This window comes from Panthera leo, chromosome D2, assembly GCF_018350215.1.
Source record: "Panthera leo isolate Ple1 chromosome D2, P.leo_Ple1_pat1.1, whole genome shotgun sequence".
Lineage (NCBI taxonomy): Eukaryota > Metazoa > Chordata > Mammalia > Carnivora > Felidae > Panthera > Panthera leo.
Window position 1 is genome coordinate 16,905,225 of NC_056689.1, and position 19,090 is coordinate 16,924,314.

Sequence of the window (19,090 nt, forward strand, 5' to 3'; positions counted from 1 at the left end):
CAGCGTCCGCCCAGTTGCCAAATCACAGAAACCTCCTTTTCTTCAGCCACCGCATTCAACTATCCTAACCAACTCAAACTAACCAATTTACCCTTCTCCCTAGGCTCACTGCCATTGCCTCAGGCTTTTATGACTTCTCTGGATGACGGCGATCGTGTTCGGTTGCTCCCCAGGCTTAGGGCGTCAGATTCCTTCTCCTATCAGATTCTCCTTCTACGTCTCTACTTAAGTGAAGGTTATCCACACAAATAACCACTCCAGAAACCCAGTCTCCTTAGACTTCCAAAAATATAAATCCGATCATCCTTAAAGGTTCCCTTAGAAAGCTTTTATTCTTAAGGGTGCGTAAATATGATATATAAAATCCCTCTAGGAACTATCTTCTGCCCACTTCCTCAGTTTTGTTTCCCACGTCTCCTTTATTCTACCCTTACCTAACTACTAGGTTCTCCCAAACATGCAAGGGAGTGGCTTTCTTACATGGGTGCCTACCATGGGTGTCTTCCTCTCCTTCATCTCCCATTCACACCTCAAAAACTCAGCTCACATGTCGCCTTCTCTTAAAAGTCTCCTCTGAGTCCCCAGACAGGTCAGGTGCTCCTTCTCATTCCTGCCACAACGTGCTGTGGATGACTTGACCTTTGCCCTTACCTCACTTAATTGTAACTGCAATTGTTTATTTTCATAACTTCAAGTCCATGGAAGCAAAGGCTGGGTCTTTAACTTCATATCCAGGGTGTTGAAAATAATGACTAGGACGCTGTAAGTAACCAGTGCTGTAATGTTTGTTGCAATCAGGAGTATCTTACATATCTCCAAGTACTACTCTCACATTAGAGTACTGCACAAGAACAGTGTGGCTGAGGAAATAAGGACAGCCTGAAACAGTAAGAAAAAGTTCAGGTTATCCTAAGAGTAAAGCCTATGCAGTTACAAGAATAGTGAGGGCTTCTGTCCAGCTTCAGAGGCAGAAAAAGCTCACATACAATCGCCTTAATTTTTCATGTGAAAAAGCCGACCAAAGTGTTATCATTAAAGAACCAGCAGTAAATGGGGAAGTAAAAAAAAAAAACCCAACTCTTTCCTTTATATGCATGTGCAAAATTGCAGTCAATTCACAAGCCAGTTTAGGGCTGAAAAAGCTACCTATGGTGAGTCAGGATCTACACAGCAACCCGGTTCCCTGTATGCCTGGTCTGGAACAGCAGAGTCAGAAAATGAGGTCAAAATAGTTCCCCCACAGAGCTGTGGGGTGAGGTCAACAACTAGAGAGGTTAAAGTAATAACTCTCACAGAAGTGGGCAGGTGACAGCAATTATAAGCCCAGAGCTCTCCACATGGAGGGAGAAGTTTCCCCATGTTCCAAAGAATGCTGGTGTCCCAATTTGAAGGTAGCCCTGTATCTACCTTCTCTTTTGAAACTGAGTTTCTGGTTTATCTCATTGTCTTGTCTTTTCCCTGTTACGACCTTCCTACACACATTAACATTATATTTAAGACAGAAACTGGCACTAACCTCCATGACATAGTAACATGCTTTTTAAAATGCATTCTTTCATTGCCTTGTAAAGTACGTAAAAATTAATTTCGTGGTTAAAAACAAAAAACTTAGCTGCCCCAGAATTGTGCAATCCTGAGAACTACAAAACGTTCACCTCATAATTTCTTCATATAAATGGTGAGCGACCGACATTCTGTTGGCAAAAAAGATCAGTTAAAATCGGGAGAGGGAGAGAGGGTTGGGGGTTAGAAGGCAAGTTGGGAGAGGCCGGGCGGCATTAGCTTCCTTCCGCAAAAGGTACGGATGGAAGACAAAAAACGCAGTAAAATTTTCCAGAAGTTCCCAATCTTTCTATTTGAAAAACTTTTAAGTCTTATCACAAACTCTGTGTCCCCATACGAGCCAAATACTTTTCTCCCAGGAACATCACGGCAGCAAAAGGGCGGGGTGGGGAGCCACACGCTGACATATTAGGCCAGGTCAGAATCGCAGGTTTCTCCGGTTCCACCTACAGGCAGCCCCTCGCTGGAGGCAAAGAGATCCCTTTCTCACGCCTCATTCCTGCGTCAGGGGCTCTCTGAAGGCCCCCCGCCCGGTGGAGGCAAAGAGAAGGAACGAGTGGAGAGGAACCAGAGGAACCGTCGCCCATAGAAACTTCTAAAAGCTTACACACATTCACACACACAGCGATACACCGTTGCCTTGGAAACCAAGTCAACCACCTCACCCCTCCTCGGCGGCCCCGGCACCCACTCTTTTGGGCCAGGGGTCCTGGCCCGCAGGAGGCCGGGACCGGCAGGGTGGGGTCCTCTCTTGCGGCCCCGCCCCGGGCCTCGTTCCCCGGGGCGCCTACCGAGTAGAGGAGCACGACAGCGCCGGGACTGGCGGAGCCGACGGCGAAGCTAGAGTTAGATGAGCTGGAAGAATCCATGATGCGGCTGCCGTCCGGGCGGGGCCTGAAATTCTTTGCTAAGCGGTCGTAGTGATGCTGCTGGGGGCGGTTCTTCCGCGCAGAGCAGCCCGACCTCGCCTAGGGCGGCGGCACCCTCTGCGGCCGCTCTTCAGGACCCCGGGCGCCGCCATCTTAACCAGGACGGAAGCCGCGCCGGGACCCGCGACGCACGCGCGCGCGCTCAGCGCGTCAGAACTCGGAAGTGTGGGCGTCCGGGCTGGCTCTGGGCCGCACCGCGGTGGCAGACCCCGCGATGGCCCAGGATCGGGGATCGGAGGCCCCAGCGCCTCCGGGTTCTCAGACACTTCTGGACGCCCTGCTCCGGAACCTCTACGACTTCGGTGAGTGAGGGGCCTCGGAGCCCACGTGGAGAGTGGACTTGCAGCCGAGGTGTCTGCTGTGCCTTCCGAACTGGGTCGCTTTCGGTGTTCAAGGCCAAAGGTTCTTGCACGTGGGGCACCCCTCCCTTTGCCGACCTGGTTCCCAGGATGGGTTCAGCACACACCTGCGTCCGAGTTCCCCCTTTCTTCCCCCCCCCCCGCCCCCACCTTCAGCGTCTGTCGTTACTCTTTACGAATACAGCCTCCCACGTCGCCCCTGAGTGTGGGCACCACTTAGTTACTCGTCATGAGCACCAAGGCTGTCAGGCTTAAAGGGTTCTCGGAATAGCCCACCCTTTCACGTTTCTCGGCCCTCTGGGAAGCCCACTGCCCACCCCACATTCTCCCCCAAACTCGGTGATCCTGGTGCCCTGGTACCACCTTGTGACGTTGGTGCCCCATCCTTCAGTGTGTTCCTCCCCTACGGACTTCAGAGACCAGGCACTTTAGTAGGAAGACACTTCCACACACTGAAGAACTTTCTCCAGGGAAGGCGACATCCCTTGTTCATGCAACAGAGATGATTGTTAGGCGTTAACGCCCTTAAGGAGCAAGCATTTCTTAAATTTGTAAGGTGATGTTTCAAAAGCTATTTTAGGGGCGCCTGGGTGGCGCAGTCGGTTAAGCGTCCGACTTCAGCCAGGTCACGATCTCGCGGTCCGTGAGTTCGAGCCCCGCATCAGGCTCTGGGCTGATGGCTCGGAGCCTGGAGCCTGTTTCCGATTCTGTGTCTCCCTCTCTCTCTGCCCCTCCCCCGTTCATGCTCTGTCTCTCTCTGTCCCAAAAATAAAAAAAAAAAAAAAAAAACGTTGAAAAAAAAAAATAAAAAAAAAAAAAAGCTATTTTAGTTTGGAGCCATTGCTCAAAATGATCAGTTTATTTAAACAGTAAACACAATAGCTAAAAGTATAGAGAATTTCCCACGCACTCCATATTTTTCATGTATTTACTCATTTGATTTTCACAACCCAGTGAACTTGATCCTGTCCTTAGTCCCATTATTACAAATGGAGAAACCAGCACTAGAGGTTAAAATGCTTCCCAAAGCTCACCTAGCTAGTAATTTGCAGAGCCTGGGTTACAATCCTCAGACTCTCTTGTATGTACAGTCCCTGTATTTGTATGGACTTGTACTCTGGACGATAGGAAAACTGTGATACTTACCTATACCCCTAGAAAGTGTTAAAAAAACAAATTAAACAAAACACCAGCTGCAGTGGCAGACATTTTCAGCATAAAACGTGAGCCAATTGGGATTACCAGTTCCTGGGATTATTGCCTTGATGTCACTTTTATTACGGAACAAGGTGAGAACTTATTATGCTGCAAGGGTCAAAGGCATGGATACAGTCAGTTACCTAGGAAAAGATGTTGCATTTTGGATTCTTTTCTTTTCTTTTTTAATGTTTATTTATTTTTGAGACAGAGAGAGAGAGAGAGAGGCAGGGGATCTGAAGCAGGCTCTGGATGTGGGGCCCACACTCACCACGAACTGCGAGATCATGACCTGCACCAAAGGCAGACGCCTAACCAACTGAACCACCCAGGCGCCCCACGCATTTTGGAATTCTATGAATTGTGCAAATACATCCCTATCTGAAGGAAAAGAAATCGTTTTGTTTTTTTTTCTTTGTATTTCTGGGTGTTGATAGCTGTGGCGTATGTACAAGTGCCTTCATCTCATTCGATAGAACCAAAAATATTTATCTTTCCACTCTGTGTTTGAACAAACAGGGGAGACAGAAGATGAGGCAGAAGAGAAAAGGATCAGAAAGAAGGGAGAAAACAAGAGGAGAGATGTAGGGACTCCAGTGACCTTGGCAGCAGACCCAGCTCCTGTACCTGGTTCTCCCGTGAGAGGCCAAAGGAAGAGAGCCTCCAGCTTCTTCAAGGAACTCAGGGAAGAGCTGCAGGGTGTTCCTGCTGTGACCCCCACCAGCTCTCCTTCAGGACCAGACGCCCCTAGTGCTACGGCATCTCCCTCAACACTGAGGAACAGCAGGGAGCGAGTACAAGTGATAGAATTTCACAGCAGAAATAAAAAAAGGAAAGGGAAGCCGGATCAAGATGAGAACACACAGGTAATGAATTGGTTAGTTTCTTTTTTTTTTTTTTTTTTTATTTATTTAAAAAAAAAAATTTTTTTTTTTTTAACGTTTATTTATTTTTGAGACAGAGAGAGACAAAGCATGAACGGGGGAGGGTCACAGAGAGGGAGACACAGAATCTGAAACAGGCTCCAGGCTCCGAGCTGTCAGCACAGAGCCCGACGCGGGGCTCGAACTCACGGACCGCGAGATCATGACCCGAGCCGAAGTCGGCCGCTTAACCGACTGAGCCACCAAGGCGCCCCTGAGTTGGTTAGTTTCAATGTATGTGTTGGAAACCCTGATATTGCAGTTGTAGAGAAGTATCTTTTTGTTTCTTTGTTAAAATTTTTTATTTATTTAAGTAATCTCTACCCTCCCCTCCCCTCCATGGAGCTCGAACTCCTGACCTCGAGATCAAGAGTCGCATGCTTTTCCGACTGAGCCAGCCAGGCGCACCTAGATGAGTACTTTTACAGACCGTGTCAGAGGTCCCCAGAACAACCCTCAGGCTTGCGGATTGGCTAAAAACATTCACAGGACTCAGGACTTGGCTATAGTCATTGTCACGGTCACAAATTATTACAGCAAAAGGATACAGAGGAAAACTAGCGAGGGGAAAAGGTGCATGTGGCCAAGTCTGAAGGAAACCAGGTGCAGGTGTCCAGAGGTCCCTACCCAGTGGAGTTGCGTGGGATGCGTTTAATTTCCACCCGCAGTGATTCGTGACAGCAGGTCGGAAGTGTTGCCGACCAGGGAAGTTCACTCCAGCCTGGGTGTCCAGGGTTTTTATTGGGGGTCGGTTGTGTAGACATCCAGACTGACCTTAGTTATTGAAGCTCTTAGACCCCTAGGAAAAAGGACGTGTTCACCATAAATCCCACGGCTAGTGTAAACTATCCGGGCAGCCTTGATGTGCCTTGACTCAGGGGCTCGGGGATGTAAAAACACTCTTATCAGACAATATTCCAACGCAAGCCTGCCGAGTTGACTCTTTCATGCGCCTGGGGCTTCTGCTTAACGGTGCTTTGAGAAAACGGAGTCATTCAGCCACTATTTCTGGCTGCTGTTGTAGGCACTGGGTTCCAGCATTGAACAAAATAGACGAAACTGCTCCCTCTCAAGGAACTCCCCTTCTCACGGAAAGCAGTTTGATTTCACTGAGCGGTAATCTCAGACTGAGTTTGGAAGTCTCACTCAAAATTCAGTCCAGGAGAGAGGTATGGTTGCTTATCCAGCTTTGCCCACAAGGATATCATTATGGTTTGGTCAAATTCATTGCAAAACTCCAGGGACTCTATTTCTGTTGCATTCTTCATGTCCTATAAACTGTCTGTCGTAAACGGAAAAGGGGGTTGTATTAGTTTCTAGGGCTGCTGTGCAGAAATTCATTCTCTCACAGTTCTGGAGACCAGAAGGCCAGAATCAAGGTGTTGGCTGGCTAGGCACCTTCCGCTCTGAAAGAGAATCCTTCCTTGCTTCTTTCAGCTTCTGGTGGCTCTAAGTGTTCGTTGGCCTGTGGCTGCGTCACCCTAACCTCTGCCTGTGTCTACACATGGCCTTCTCTATATGTCTGAGTCTTAAATCTCCCTCTGCCTGTCTCTTCAAAGGACAGCTGCCATTGGATTTAGGGCCCACCCGAAATCTAGAATGGGTCTTGTCATGAGATCCTTAATTACACTACAAAGACCCTTTTCCCCCAATAAGATCCATTCATTGATTCTGGGGGTTTAGAACATGTCTCTTTGGAGACCACAACTCAACCCACTGCAAAGACAGTCAGGCTTGCATGGTTCTCAGTGAATATGTGTGTGCATGTGCTGGTCGGTGTCCAGTGCTTACCACATCTTTTTTACGATTTAAAAACCATCTGTATAATCTTTCCTAGAATTCAGGTAGCACTTCATGTCAAGTGAAGTGATCCTCATCAGGATCTCTTCCTCAAAGATTAATAGTGCTTCTTGTAATAATCTACCTTTATTTTAGGATTCCCGGTCAGTTCCCAACTCATACTCCAAATGCTGGGGCACTGGGCACTGTTAGAGGTGGACTAGGAAACGGATTCCCTTGGTCCTTCAGCCAGCAGGAACTCCCAAGCTGATCAGCCAGGGAAACTCACAAGAGATCAATATTATCATAGTGTCCCCTAGTGTGCCATACAAATGTTAGTATTTTCTGTGTGTGCCGTGCAGTGAGAAAGGTTGGGAAACAGTGCTTTGCATTATATATAATTCTGCATTTGGGGAGTTTAGCAAAGCATCTGAGTACCCTCCCTCATTTCCTCAGGTCCTCGGTCTTTTGTTTCCTCCTACACCTGCTTGTGTTCTCTCTAGAATGGAAAGTTTTCTAGTGGAAAGGACAAAAAGGTTAGCATTGAGTGAATGCATTTCTCTGTCTCTTAATAATAGATCATCTGCAGCAGGCTGTTAGATTCTTTTTCTTCCAATTCTGATTGATCCCTTTTTCATTGTAGTTGGCTTTTCTCAGGAACCTCAGCTCATTGGACATTTTGGACTTCCTGACCCTAATGAAACTTCTCAGTTGCCCTTGGCCGTTCTGCCCTTTCCTCCTTTTTAAAATTGATCCTTAGAATTTTTTTTATGTTTAATTTTGAGAGAGAGAGAGAGCGTGTGAGCGTGCAAGTGGGGGAGGGGCAGAGAGAGAGAGGGAGACACAAAATCTGAACAAGCTCCTGGCTCTGAGCGATGCGGGGCTCAAACTCAAGAACCGCGAGATCATGACCTGAGCTGAAGTCAGACGCTTAACCAACCGAGCCACCCAAGAGCCCCTAAAATTGATTCTTTTGAAAATGTGAATGTGTCTGGCTAAGGAGACGGGATATGAACACAAGAAAAACACATATGCCTGTAAAAAGACTTCAGCCTGTTGGCATTGCAACATGTAAATAAATACAAACGAATACAACACTGCTTATTAATGGCATATCCTGGATCTAGGGAATGCCAGGTAAGGAATAGTCAGTCAGCTGGGAGTAATTGGGATATGTGATGCGACGCTAAGAGTTTGTACAACATAGTAAAAGATAGTTGTGGCCCCTGCTCTCTGAAAGCTTACAGGTCATTGTAGGACAGTTCAAACAGACATGGAATCAGCAAAGAAGTATAATAATGATAGCCTGCATGGAGTCAGCTGGTCGTCTTTGGAGAATATTTGAGAGGTACTAACCAGTTAGATAACCCTGCTGGCCCTGCCTGAACCCAGGAAGTGACCGTCTTTCCCTAGAACTTAGGCTTGTGCCATTAATACTGTGATTAAACTGCATTGTGTATTGAAACAGTTTTTCATGGTGTGGTATGGTGATTTATAATAAGAAAAAATATATATACATATACTTGGTGTGTGTGTGTGTGTATGTATATATCTATATCTATATCTATATCTGTATCTGTATCTGTATCTATATATATATCTATTTATGTTTTCTTTGTCCCCTGTTTCAGGCACAAAACCCTTATAACCCTTGGACTTTCCTAGTTGATAAGAGCAGTAAAGGTATCTTTTGTAATGAGTGAGTTGGAAAGGCTGTAAAGATGGGACAGACTGCCAGGTGAACCCACCCCGTGACAAGAGGTTTGGAACTTTCAATCCTGTCTCTCTGACCTCTGAGGAGAGGTAAAGGGCTGGAGGTTGAAGTTATTGCCAATGGCCAGCGATTTAGTCCATCATACTTAGGTAGTGAAGCCTCTATAAACGCAAAAGGGTTTGGAAAGCTTGTGGGTTGGTGAACACTTGTAGGTGCTTAGCGAGTGACACGCTCAGAGAGGACATGGGAGTGCCTTGTCCTGTCCCACCTGCTGTACCCTGTGCGTCTCCCCCATCTGGCTGTTCCTGACTTGTATCCTTCTGTAATAAATCAGCAATCTAGTCAGTTAGACAGGTTTCCTGAGTTCTGTGAGCTGCTCTAGCAAATTCATCCAACCCAAGGAAGGAGTCGTGGGGACTTGTAACCTGTGGGTAGCCAGTCCTAAGTACAGGTAACAACCTGGGCTTGCAGCATATGAAGCGAGGGACAGTCTTGTAGGACTGAGCCCTTAGTCTGTGCAGTGTGGTGCTGTCTCCAGATAGAGTTGGATTATAGCTGGTGTGGGAGGGTTGCTTGTTGGCTGTGGGGGGAAACCCTCCCCGCTGACATCACCCCTTTTAATGGGTTCATCTGGGAACTTGGCCACCATTTATGTAACATTTTACCCATCCCAGGTGTCTAACCTACAGATGAACTTCCTAATCATATCCTTTTTACAATGGAGTGACTATAGAAGTAGTCTATCAGGAAATAGTAGGTAAAAGATCACCTGTGTACTTACTTATTCCACAAATAATTTGGGTGCCAGCTGTTTGTCAGACCCAGAAGATCCAATGGTGAATGAGAGAGAGTCCTCTGCCCTCATGGAGTATACTCTCTACTGGTGGGGTCAACCAAACTCCAGGTAAATTAATAATATAATTAAAAAGTTATAAACCTTCTGAAGGAAAAGAAATAGGGTCTTGGGAGTAGCAGGCAGAACCTCCTTTCGGTAGAGTCGGTGGAAGTCTCAGGAGAAGGTGACAAAGCTCTGCTGAGGTTTGTCAGAGAAAGGAGCCGGGAGACTAACGCGGGTGGAGAGTACACAGCATTGCCAGCGTCCGGGTGCGTGAGAAGGCCTAATGTGTTCTGGAAGCTGGAAGCCTAGTGGAGGAGGACGGAGAGGAGAACGGTATGAGCTGCGGTGGAGGAACAGGCCAAGGCCAGGCCCTGCCGGGTCTCGTAAGCAATGGTAAGACCTTTGGAGTTCAGTTTAAAGTATGTGGAAAGCCAGCAGAGAGTTTTAAGGGCATGAGGTGCCCCGACTTAACCTTTTAAACATCACTCAGGCCTCTGTGTGGTAACTAGATTACAGGGAAGCGGTAGCAGAGGCCTGCAGGAGCTGAATCAGGAGTTTACCGCAGTGGTGCTGGGTCAGGATGGGTGGCCTGACGGAATATGAGGAATGAGCACCGTGAACGGGTGCAAGGCTGCCTACGAGGAAGGGTCTTGAGAAATGAAAGCATCGGGTGTGGCTGGAAATGATGCAAGTGTTGTTTGGCTCACAGGGATGTCTCACCAGTGTTTTTTCCACCCTTAACGTCGGCCCCTGCCCTGAACCTTAGCCTCCTTTGTGGCCTCCGTAGAAAAGAAGGGGTAAGAAAGACAATAGAAATAATAGGACGGTGGACTCTAGATCAGAAGGGGCTCTTGGCTCCTGGGGCCTGGACCCAGGTGCACGTGGACTGTTCCTGAGCAGGTAGCCAATCACTCCTAATAACCAAGATGTGCTGGTGCGTACTGCGTTCCACGAGTGATGATTTCTGTTCCCTAATTCGTTATCTCGTGGAATCCTCACAATTCATGCGCCCTGTCTTCATGTTACAGAGGAAATTGATGCCTAGAGAGGTGAGGGTGCATGCCTGCGTTTAAACAGTCAGCCGCCCCATACCTGCAATCCCAGAACCCCGGAGCTTTGGAAGTCACAGTTAATGTTTTGTTTCGAAGTTTGATGCAGATAGATTTATTTGGCAGCAAAACCTGAACTGAACTCAGATGAGGCTTAGGAATTACTTCTGTTTGTTGCATTTGGCATGAATATTCATAGATACTGCTGCAGAAATGTGAACGTGCTTAATGGATTATGGGTTGCTGTCTCGGCCCCCACTGGAAATGACGTATGATATTCAGTATAGTCACGGTATTACCTTTCTAAAATGTGAAAACTCCTTAATTTTGTAAGGATTCCACACAAAGGATTATGGATGTGAAGTAAATACCAGAGCTCAGGTTCGGACCCCGGGGTTTCTGGCTGTGTGAGAGCTGTGTGCCTCACCACTACGCCAGAAAGAGAGAATACAGGTCAGGTTAGGCTCTTTGTCCTTTGAGTAACACAAGTGCACCGCTTCCCTGCATCTTCACTAGATAGAGAGACCTGTCCCCAAGTTATTTCCCCAGGTGCTTACTTTGTTCCACACCCCGGTTCTTTGCGAGGTCCAGTGTCAGATAGGTGTAAGAGTAATGTAGTTGAAGAAACTTCTCCTCAAGAAGATCAGAGTACCTTTCCTGATGCTCTTGGAACTGCTTGCATTTAAATTACATATATGTTATTATATTTTTATAAATACAGTTATGTAGATACATACTTTGTATTTATATTTTTTATTTATATTTTTAAGGAGGCTCCATGCCCAGCACGGAGCCCAGTGCAGGGCTTGAACTCAGGACCATGAGATCAAGACCTGAGCCGAGACGGAGAGTTGGACGCTTAACTGACTAAGCCCTCCAGGTGCCCCAGAACTGCTTGCTTTTTAAAACGAGGCTGTTTATTTCCCCAGCTACTCTCTAATTGGACAAAGGTTGGACAGTGTAGCTGATAGAATAAAAGAATCTAACCAGTGCAGGAGAAAGTACTCGTGGTCAGCAAGTCAACCCATGGATGAGTTCACTGAGCCTAGGGGGCTGCGGGCCTTTATCCATCGTCCCCGTGCGTTTCTCCCAAACGGTTGCTTCTTTCCACAGCTTTCTTTCTTCATAGCCTAACACGCAAGTTCTCAAAATCTGCAGACATTTCTCTTTCCCGTGTGTGGGACAGTAAGGCTTTGCCGGTCAAGTTAGATTAGGCTGTGGTTTAATAACATAGTCTGTCCATCTTAGTGGTTCGAAGGCAAAAATTAATTATTTTTATATCTCCTAAGGACAGACTGCTCTGCCCTACACCGTCCTCAGCTAGGGGCCGGGGATAATAGGGGCTCCACCATCTGGAAGGTTCTTAGTTGCTTTGGGGAAGAAGGGGAGTCAACAGACGACTGGTAGAGAGAGGCTCCATGTGCAAGGGGCACACTTCCTTTCTGCTCACACTTCTTTGGCCACAGAAGGTCACGTGGCCCCGTCTAGCTTCAGGTAGGCAGCAAAGCCTAGAAGCAGGAGAGGACCCGGTATTGTCTGCAGGTGCTGTGCCTCCTACTGCAGTGGGTCCAAGGGGCAAGAAAACAGGGAAGACCACCGATTGTTTCTCTACCAGGCGATACGTTATGAATAATGTACTGAAGTGGCTTTAAAGCTGTGAATAAAAGTTAGGTAATGGGGGGGGGGGGGGTCATGCCTACGGATTCAGCATCACAAAATAATTAGCTAAGAATTATTTTCCAAATGTTTATTTTTATTGTAAACAAGGATCTAGAGGGGCGCCTGGATGACTCAGTCAATTAAGTGTCCGACTTCTGCTCGGGTCATGATCTCACGGTTCGTGGGTTCAAGCCCCGTATCAGGCTCTGTGCTGTCGACGCGGAGCCCGCTTTGGATTCTCGGTCTCTCTCTCTGTGCCCGTCCCCAGCTTGTGCTCTTTCTCTCTCAAAAATAAATATTAAAAAAAAATTTTTTTAATAAAAATGAAAAGATAAATAAACAAGGATCTAGAATCCAGACCTTTTCTCAAATACATCGACGGCTACAAAGCTGAGGAGTTTCTAGTGACATGTTGATACAGGGCTTGGGAACAGCAAGATGATCTGTGTGAGGCCAGGCCTGCCACTCAGGTCTCCACAGCCCCTCGGCCCAGGTGTCCCCACGGCCAAGATGAACAGACGCCTGCATGCAAGGACTGGGTAATCTGTGGTCTGGCGTTGGGGGAAGCAGGGACATCAGAAGCCATGCCCCTGTCCTTTGGGGACCAATTTCTCCCCCAGACCCAGGGGTTTCAGCCCTGCGGTGACTGTAGCACAGGTGGCTAGGAATTTTATTACAGTGCTTCCTTCCTCTTGCTGATCTTCTAGTAACAGTCAGTCAGGGGCGTCTGTGACCTCTCCAGTATTGCTGGAAATCTGATATTCCTGAAAGAAATTTTCAATTTGAAAGAGTTCAGCCATTACTTGATTGGATGGTTGGGACAGAAGAAGAAAGAGAAAAGAACTACTTCAATACTTAGAAATGGAGGTAAATGTTTCATGGGATTTTGGAGATCTGTGACCAGCATACAGGTTTCCTTTTTTCTTTCTAAATTTTATCTTCGAGCACGCGTGGGTTAGAGGGGCAGCGCGACGGAGGTGGGGTGCGGGGAGGGACAGAGGAAGGCAGAATCCCAAGCCGGCTCCTTGATCAGCGCAGAGCCCGACGTGGGGCTTGATCCCACAACCCTGGGATCATGACCCGAGACAGGAGTCGGACACTCAACTGACCGAGCCACCAGGGCACCCCTACGGTGTTTCTTTTTAACATATAATTTGTATTTGAGGATCTGGATGATCCTGAAGTCGTTAAGACTTAAGCCATTTGTTTTCCAAAAGTGGTATTAGTGTTCATCATATTGAGTAGATTAGACGCGCGTACCAGTGGAGAAGAGTTTTTACCTTCAAGGTAGACGTAGACTTTTTCCAGTCATGGAACAGGAAGTAAGACTTTCTGGGATAAATGAATGGAGGTGCCTGGCGTCCTCCACGTGCCCATGGCCTTAATTAAGGCATTTGAGTCTGTGCAATACACGATCGAAGAAAATCGTAAGCGTAGTAAAAGTCAGGAATCTTGATACACTAACGCGGAAGGTGCATTTATTGGGACTGAGAGCACAGAACGAGGCCGCATGCTTAGAGCATCCTTGGTGGTGCCCTGTTCTGTCTGTCACCGTCAGCACGTGGGCCCGCAAGAGTCCGTGTGCGGCGTGACAGCGGGCGAGCAGTGTTGTGCCCCCCAGGAGGCTTGTGACTTCGCAGCATTGGCCACGTCTTCCTGTTTACTGGACCTCGCTAACATCTACCATTGCACGCTTCATCCACTTTCATCGTAAGAACCCCGCTGTGAGGTCAGTACATGGCCTCGTGGAGACAGAGGCTGTCCCCTGTGGAAACAGTCACTGACTGACCCACACAGCCCAAACAGCAGGGGTGGGGGGGACAGGCTGAGCTGAAATACAGCTCTCCTTTGCAGGAGAGTCCAGGAGACCTGTAGATTGCAGTGTTTCTGGCACTTCCCAGCATGGTGTGGGGTAGGGCACTGAGCCAACCCAGCACCGACCCTCCCCCCACCCCCACCTGCTGAGCAGGAGCAGCGGGAGGTCCCATCCTGGGAGCAGAGCAGCTGGCCATCCATCCCTCTTCACCACTGTCCTGTGAGGGAGAAGGGTGCCTTTTCTTTTTTAGAGCCTGCTTCCCGTTGGTCCAGATCTGGTGGCTGGAGTTGAGTAGCGACCGCTCTTGTTAACCAGATGTGACAGTGTATTTCCTTCATATCTCAAGCTTCTGGTCAATTCTGTGGGTCAGTAACCGTAGCTAGTAGATACATCGATGTAAAGAGTCACATGCTTTGCAGGCTTTTGCAGTATCATCATTTTCTGTTGGGAAGTATAAGCCATTCCAGAAATCTGATGTTCCTGAAAGAAATACTCAAGTCAAGAGAGTTTTGTTAGCCATCATTCTAATGGCTGGATGGGAAGAAGAAAGAAGAGAAAGAATTATTCAAATATAATATTACCCTCCAGAATCCCTCAAACACCCACCCTTTTTTAAACCCCGCACCAAACAGAATCTTGTACATGTGGTTTATGAGAGACAGACATTAGTCTCTCATCATTTTTTTTTTATTTTTGTATTTAAAAAAAATTTCTCATCCTGGGGTACCTGGTTGGCTCAGTTGGTTAAGCATCTGACCTCGGCTCAGGTCATGGCCTCATGGTTTGTGAGTTCGAGCCCTACGTCGGGCTGTGTTGACAGCTCAGAGCCTTGAGCCTGCTTTGGATTCTGTGTCTCCCTCTCTCTCTGCTTCTCCCTCTCTCGTGCTCTGTCTCGCTCACTCTCAAGAATAAATGTTAAAAAAAATTTAAAAGAAATTTCTCATCCTTTCTTAAGCTTTGAGACCTCAAAAGGTTTTTTTTCTTCCATTAACTGGTAATTAGGCTTTTGTGCAACATGCTTGTGTTATTGTTCGGTATGTAGACATCTGGGCCAGTTTCTGGGCTTTTTAAAACATGGCTACCCTGGGGGTGCCTGGGTGGCTCAGTAGGTTCAGCGTCTGGCTGTTGATCTCTGCTCACATCATGATCTACTGGTTCGAGGGTTCAGGCCCTGCATCGGAGCCTGCTTGGGATTCTCTCTCTCCCTCTCTCTCTGCCTCTCCCCCGCTTATGCACACGCATATGTGCACTCTCTCTCAAAATAAATAAGCTGAAAAACAAAAAAACATGACTACTCTGTTGGTGACAAATATTCTAATGATACAGTAACAGATGATCTTAATAAGAATTCTCTTTCTTTTCAGACCAAAACTAATATCCTTGGGAACGATGTGGATAGACAAGAATTTAACTTAGAGAAGGTATGTGTTTTGAAATTGTTAATCTGTTCAGCTTTATAACACACACACACACACACACACACACACACAAAAGAATATGCTTACATGTCCAGTGGTTGAGTAAATGGCTAAGCAAATCATACTACCTTCTCTTGGTGATTATCAGGCTGTCAGTTAAAACCCAAGGGCTTGTGACCACAATGCCAATAATGCAGTGGTAAGTATGAAAAGCCAGGCGTGTGTATTTTGTAGTCAAAACTCGGTTTTTAAAAATGCATGAAAAAGAAGAGAGGAGGAAGGGATTGAGCTGCTAAGCGTGGGCACTGGTGACTTCTTCCTCTTCCTCTGCGGTGTCTTTAAACAAATGAGCAAACCCAGATCTGCATTTGAAACCTCCATGAGGAATGGTTTCTCCTCGTGAGTGTGTTTGGAGGGGTACCTTCAAGTGGAAACTCAGAGAGCATCTCTGCGTTTAATCCGAATTCTGTTGCCAGTTGGTGTGGAGAGAAGTCTTTGCTTCACCTGTCCAAAATTAAACGTGGGAGAACGGAGACCTCCACCAGGCTGTGCAAACCACCCTCCGCAGAGTTCTCGCGACAGCACGTTGTGTCTGACGTGTGTTACTCCCCGGGATGCGTCTCCTGTCTGGAGGCTTTGGAACGCACCTGGGTCTGATTCTGCTTTGTGCCCACAGGCTCGCTTGGAAGTGCACCGGTTCGGGATCACGGGTTACGGAAAAGGAAAGGAAAGAGTCCTGGAACGGGAACGTGCCATAATGCTGGGTGCTCAGGTGGGGGGCTGCTTCCGTCTTCCAGCATCAGACAGGATACAAAAGCGGGGGGAAGAGCCCGGGGCAAGTCAGGGCATGGGTCACTGGGAGGTCTTTGCAAAATAAAAAAATGATATCTTTTTTTTTTTTTTTCCTTTCATTTCAGCCTCCCAAAAATAGTTATGTGAATTACAAGGTCTTGCAGGAGCAAATCAAAGAAAAAAAGGCAGCAAAAGAAGAAGAAAAGAGAATGGTAGGAGTAATAGCCTTTTCGTTCCTAAGCTAGAACAGAAAGGTGGCTGCATTTGGCCACAGTGGAATGCTGGACCGGCTGCTTGGAAAGCAGTGTAGACAACAGTAACATCTGGAGTTAGAGGATCATTTTCTCCACTTGTTCAGGTCCGCCTTACTCCGTAATACCAGCCAGGTAACCTGGCATATTTACATGAGAGGTTTGCTCTGAAATAGCAAACTCCCACTCGGATAACATAAGCTGCCTTGCTCTTTCTCCTGTATTGCATTTTACATTGTGTAGAACACGAGGACCCATGAAAAACCTCAGAGGAACAGAGGTTACACTCGCTCCCTTTCATCTAAAACGGAAGATTCGATGTTTCTACTGTCAGTCTTTTCTGGAATGACCTTTCACACTCTGAAAGAGTTTTAGGAAGAAACTAAGTTTGTGTTCATACACCTACTTGAAAAAAAATATTAAATGATAGCTTACTGGGTTTTGACCACAAACCTCATCCTTTTTTTGAATCTCCATTATCCGTTATTGACACATATATTATCTTAAATTCTGAAATCAGGCCCAGGACACAGATATTTTCAAGAAAAAGAAGAGGAAAGGGCAGGAAGACAGGTGAGTGACACATCATCAGCTACTGGGGTGGAATGATCTGGATAAGCATACTGGATCAGTTGTGAAAATAGCACCTGGAGTTTACGCGGTGTTTCTAGCCCGTTAGAGTGCTTCACAGTCCCTCGTGGATTCTCAGTAAGTCCCGTGAGGGGAAGACCGGGTGTAGGACATTGCCCAAGATCGAATAGCTACCTCAGAACCAAACTGGGAATTTTCTCCGGTCTCCCATTTCCAAAGACCAGACACCTCAAGTGGCTGGTGGAGAAGCTGAGATTGACGTTTCCAACAAAAGACTTGTGTCCCCCCCCAAGAGCCTGCTGATAAGACAGCACGGCCTGGGTCTGTACTGCCAGTTCCTTGACCTACCACGTAGGTAGGGCGCCACGGTCTGAGTAACGGGACATTGATTTTGTTGCTCTACTTTCGTTTCTTAGCTTTTGTTCAAAAATGCCTTTTCTCCCTCCTTGAATTACTGGTTCAAAATCGACTTCTTTTGTCTTGGCCTTTTCCTTGGACTCCTAGTGAGCTTGCACATGCCGTCAAGCGGTCATTGGTTCTGACCATACATGTCTGTCCGTTCAGGGTCCCCTGCGTGCCAGGCATATGGGTGTCTTGGGTGTCGGGAATATAGGCATCGTCATACTGGCAGTTTCTCTGTCTTTGAGGAGCTTACACTGTAGTGAGGGAAACACACCAAAACATACGAACAGGTTAGCGAGGGGATGTCAGGCCCCGGCAGGTTCTATGAAGAGGTGGCACTAAAGCATCGGAGGAGAAAATCACCGGGGATGGGCCGGGATGTCATTCTAGGGGGGTGACATCTGAGTTGAGAACTGAGTGAAGAGGAGGGGGCAGCCTGGAAAGATCTGTAGAGAACATTCCACATAGAAGAAACCAGTGCAAAGACCCTGAGGCAGGAAGGAGGCGGCATGTTCCTGGGGCCACGTGAAGGCCCTCAGTTGTTGGGGCGGGGCAGTGGGGGGGACGCACAGGGGGACACCCGGAGTTTGTAGGGGCGGGGCCCCGGCCACCTGGCTGGCGGTGTGATAGCCCTTCCTCGTAAGCTTAACTTTAGTACCCTTCTCTAATTTTTAACTGCAGGAGAGCCAAAAAGAAGAAATCAGCTCCCAGTATTTTGTCAAGTGGACGGATTGGACAGGTTGGAAAATTCAAAAATGGGACACTGATTCTGAGCCAGGTTGACATCAAGAAAATAAATTCCTCCCGAGTGGCTAAGTGAAGTACTTCGTGACATAGAGGAACTCTGTACTGGAACTGGACCCCTATGAGACTTCTAGATTATTCTTAATTTATTTCATATTTTAGAGACTGCTTTTCTATTTTAGGGGAAAACGTCAAGTAGAAATAATAAAATTTGTACCGGTGAGGTGTGTGTGTTTTATGGTGATAAGCGTACGGTGGGAAGGGCCAATCGCACTGAGTATAATTATAGCCAGCCTGTTGAAAAGGACGTTTAATCCTGGCCAGCGAGATTTATGCTAGATTGGCTCTGACTGGTGTTTTGTACCTCTGCATGTAATGATTTTTTATAAACTTCATGATTTACTGATTTGTAAATGCTGGTAATTAGCTTTAAGTTGCCTTTTTTAATTTTCTAAAAATGGTGTCCTGTTACTTTGTCATGAAAGAACCACGTGTGATAATTTGTCAGTTGTTTTTGTGGGAAAAGCAGTTTTGATTTCTAGCCTACCCCGTGCGTGAAATCTCTGTAAGAAGTTATGTAAATAGAACACAGCTTTTGTGGTATATGTGACTGTGACAGGTAACACAGCAGAGGATTTTAACCACACCTACATGTAAGCTAATGTCCTCTCCAGAATAATCACCGTGGATGGCTAAACATATGTTTTAAATTATATTGCACTTACTGAAAGCGTCTGGAACTTCTCAAAGCTTGTGACCCATTAAAAACAAAAAGTCTTCAGTGACAGTAATCACTTTTGGCATTGTTTCTCTTTATGACAAAAAATCTTATCACACGGTAACGTTTTGGTCAAAACAAAGGGGTAAAAATGGCTGACGTTTTTATGTGGCTCCAAGGTGGACTCCAAAGCCATTGCCAAGTGAGGAGCTCCACAAAAGCCCTGAGTTGAAGCAAGAGTAGAATCAGCATTCTGTTTTCCAAGTTTATTTTGAAAGGCAGTACTTGGCAGAATACCTACTTTGGCAGTTTTTAAGAGTGAGGTTTTTAAAAAAAAATTTTTTGTAA

The 19,090-nt window shown here is 46.8% G+C and overlaps 2 protein-coding genes across 4 annotated transcripts in view; one reads left to right on the forward strand and one right to left on the reverse strand.

Annotated features, from left to right (window-relative positions):
- Positions 1-2,589, reverse strand: part of GNPAT (glyceronephosphate O-acyltransferase) — a 33,276-nt gene extending 30,687 nt beyond the window's left edge. Inside the window, exon 1 of one of the 3 annotated variants that reach the window (XM_042907625.1) lies at positions 2,355-2,589. In XM_042907625.1, the coding sequence (XP_042763559.1) occupies positions 2,355-2,432 (78 nt within the window). In that variant the 5' untranslated portion in view covers positions 2,433-2,589. Of the gene's footprint in view, positions 1-651; positions 863-1,516; positions 2,111-2,354 lie in introns of those variants that run through there. The other 2 variants (XM_042907626.1, XM_042907627.1) reach the window with 2 other exon arrangements.
- Positions 2,590-2,614: 25 nt separating this feature from the next.
- Positions 2,615-18,815, forward strand: CD2H1orf131 (chromosome D2 C1orf131 homolog). The gene is made up of 7 exons (XM_042907628.1): positions 2,615-2,794; positions 4,568-4,914; positions 15,191-15,247; positions 15,921-16,016; positions 16,162-16,248; positions 16,808-16,860; positions 17,962-18,815. Exons 1-7 carry the CDS (start codon positions 2,707-2,709, stop codon positions 18,098-18,100), a joined length of 867 nt encoding a protein of 288 aa, XP_042763562.1. The 5' UTR covers positions 2,615-2,706; the 3' UTR covers positions 18,101-18,815.
- The last annotated feature ends 275 nt before the right edge of the window (positions 18,816-19,090 follow it).

Bases quoted from the DNA above. Each gene is read 5' to 3' on its own strand.
- CD2H1orf131 (XM_042907628.1), top strand. From the start codon at position 2,707: ATGGCCCAGGATCGGGGATCGGAGGCCCCAGCGCCTCCGGGTTCTCAG. The intron at 2,795-4,567 runs GTGAGTGAGGGG...TTGAACAAACAG, and splicing joins CCGGAACCTCTACGACTTCG to GGGAGACAGAAGATGAGGCA. The intron at 4,915-15,190 runs GTAATGAATTGG...CTTTCTTTTCAG, and splicing joins ATCAAGATGAGAACACACAG to ACCAAAACTAATATCCTTGG.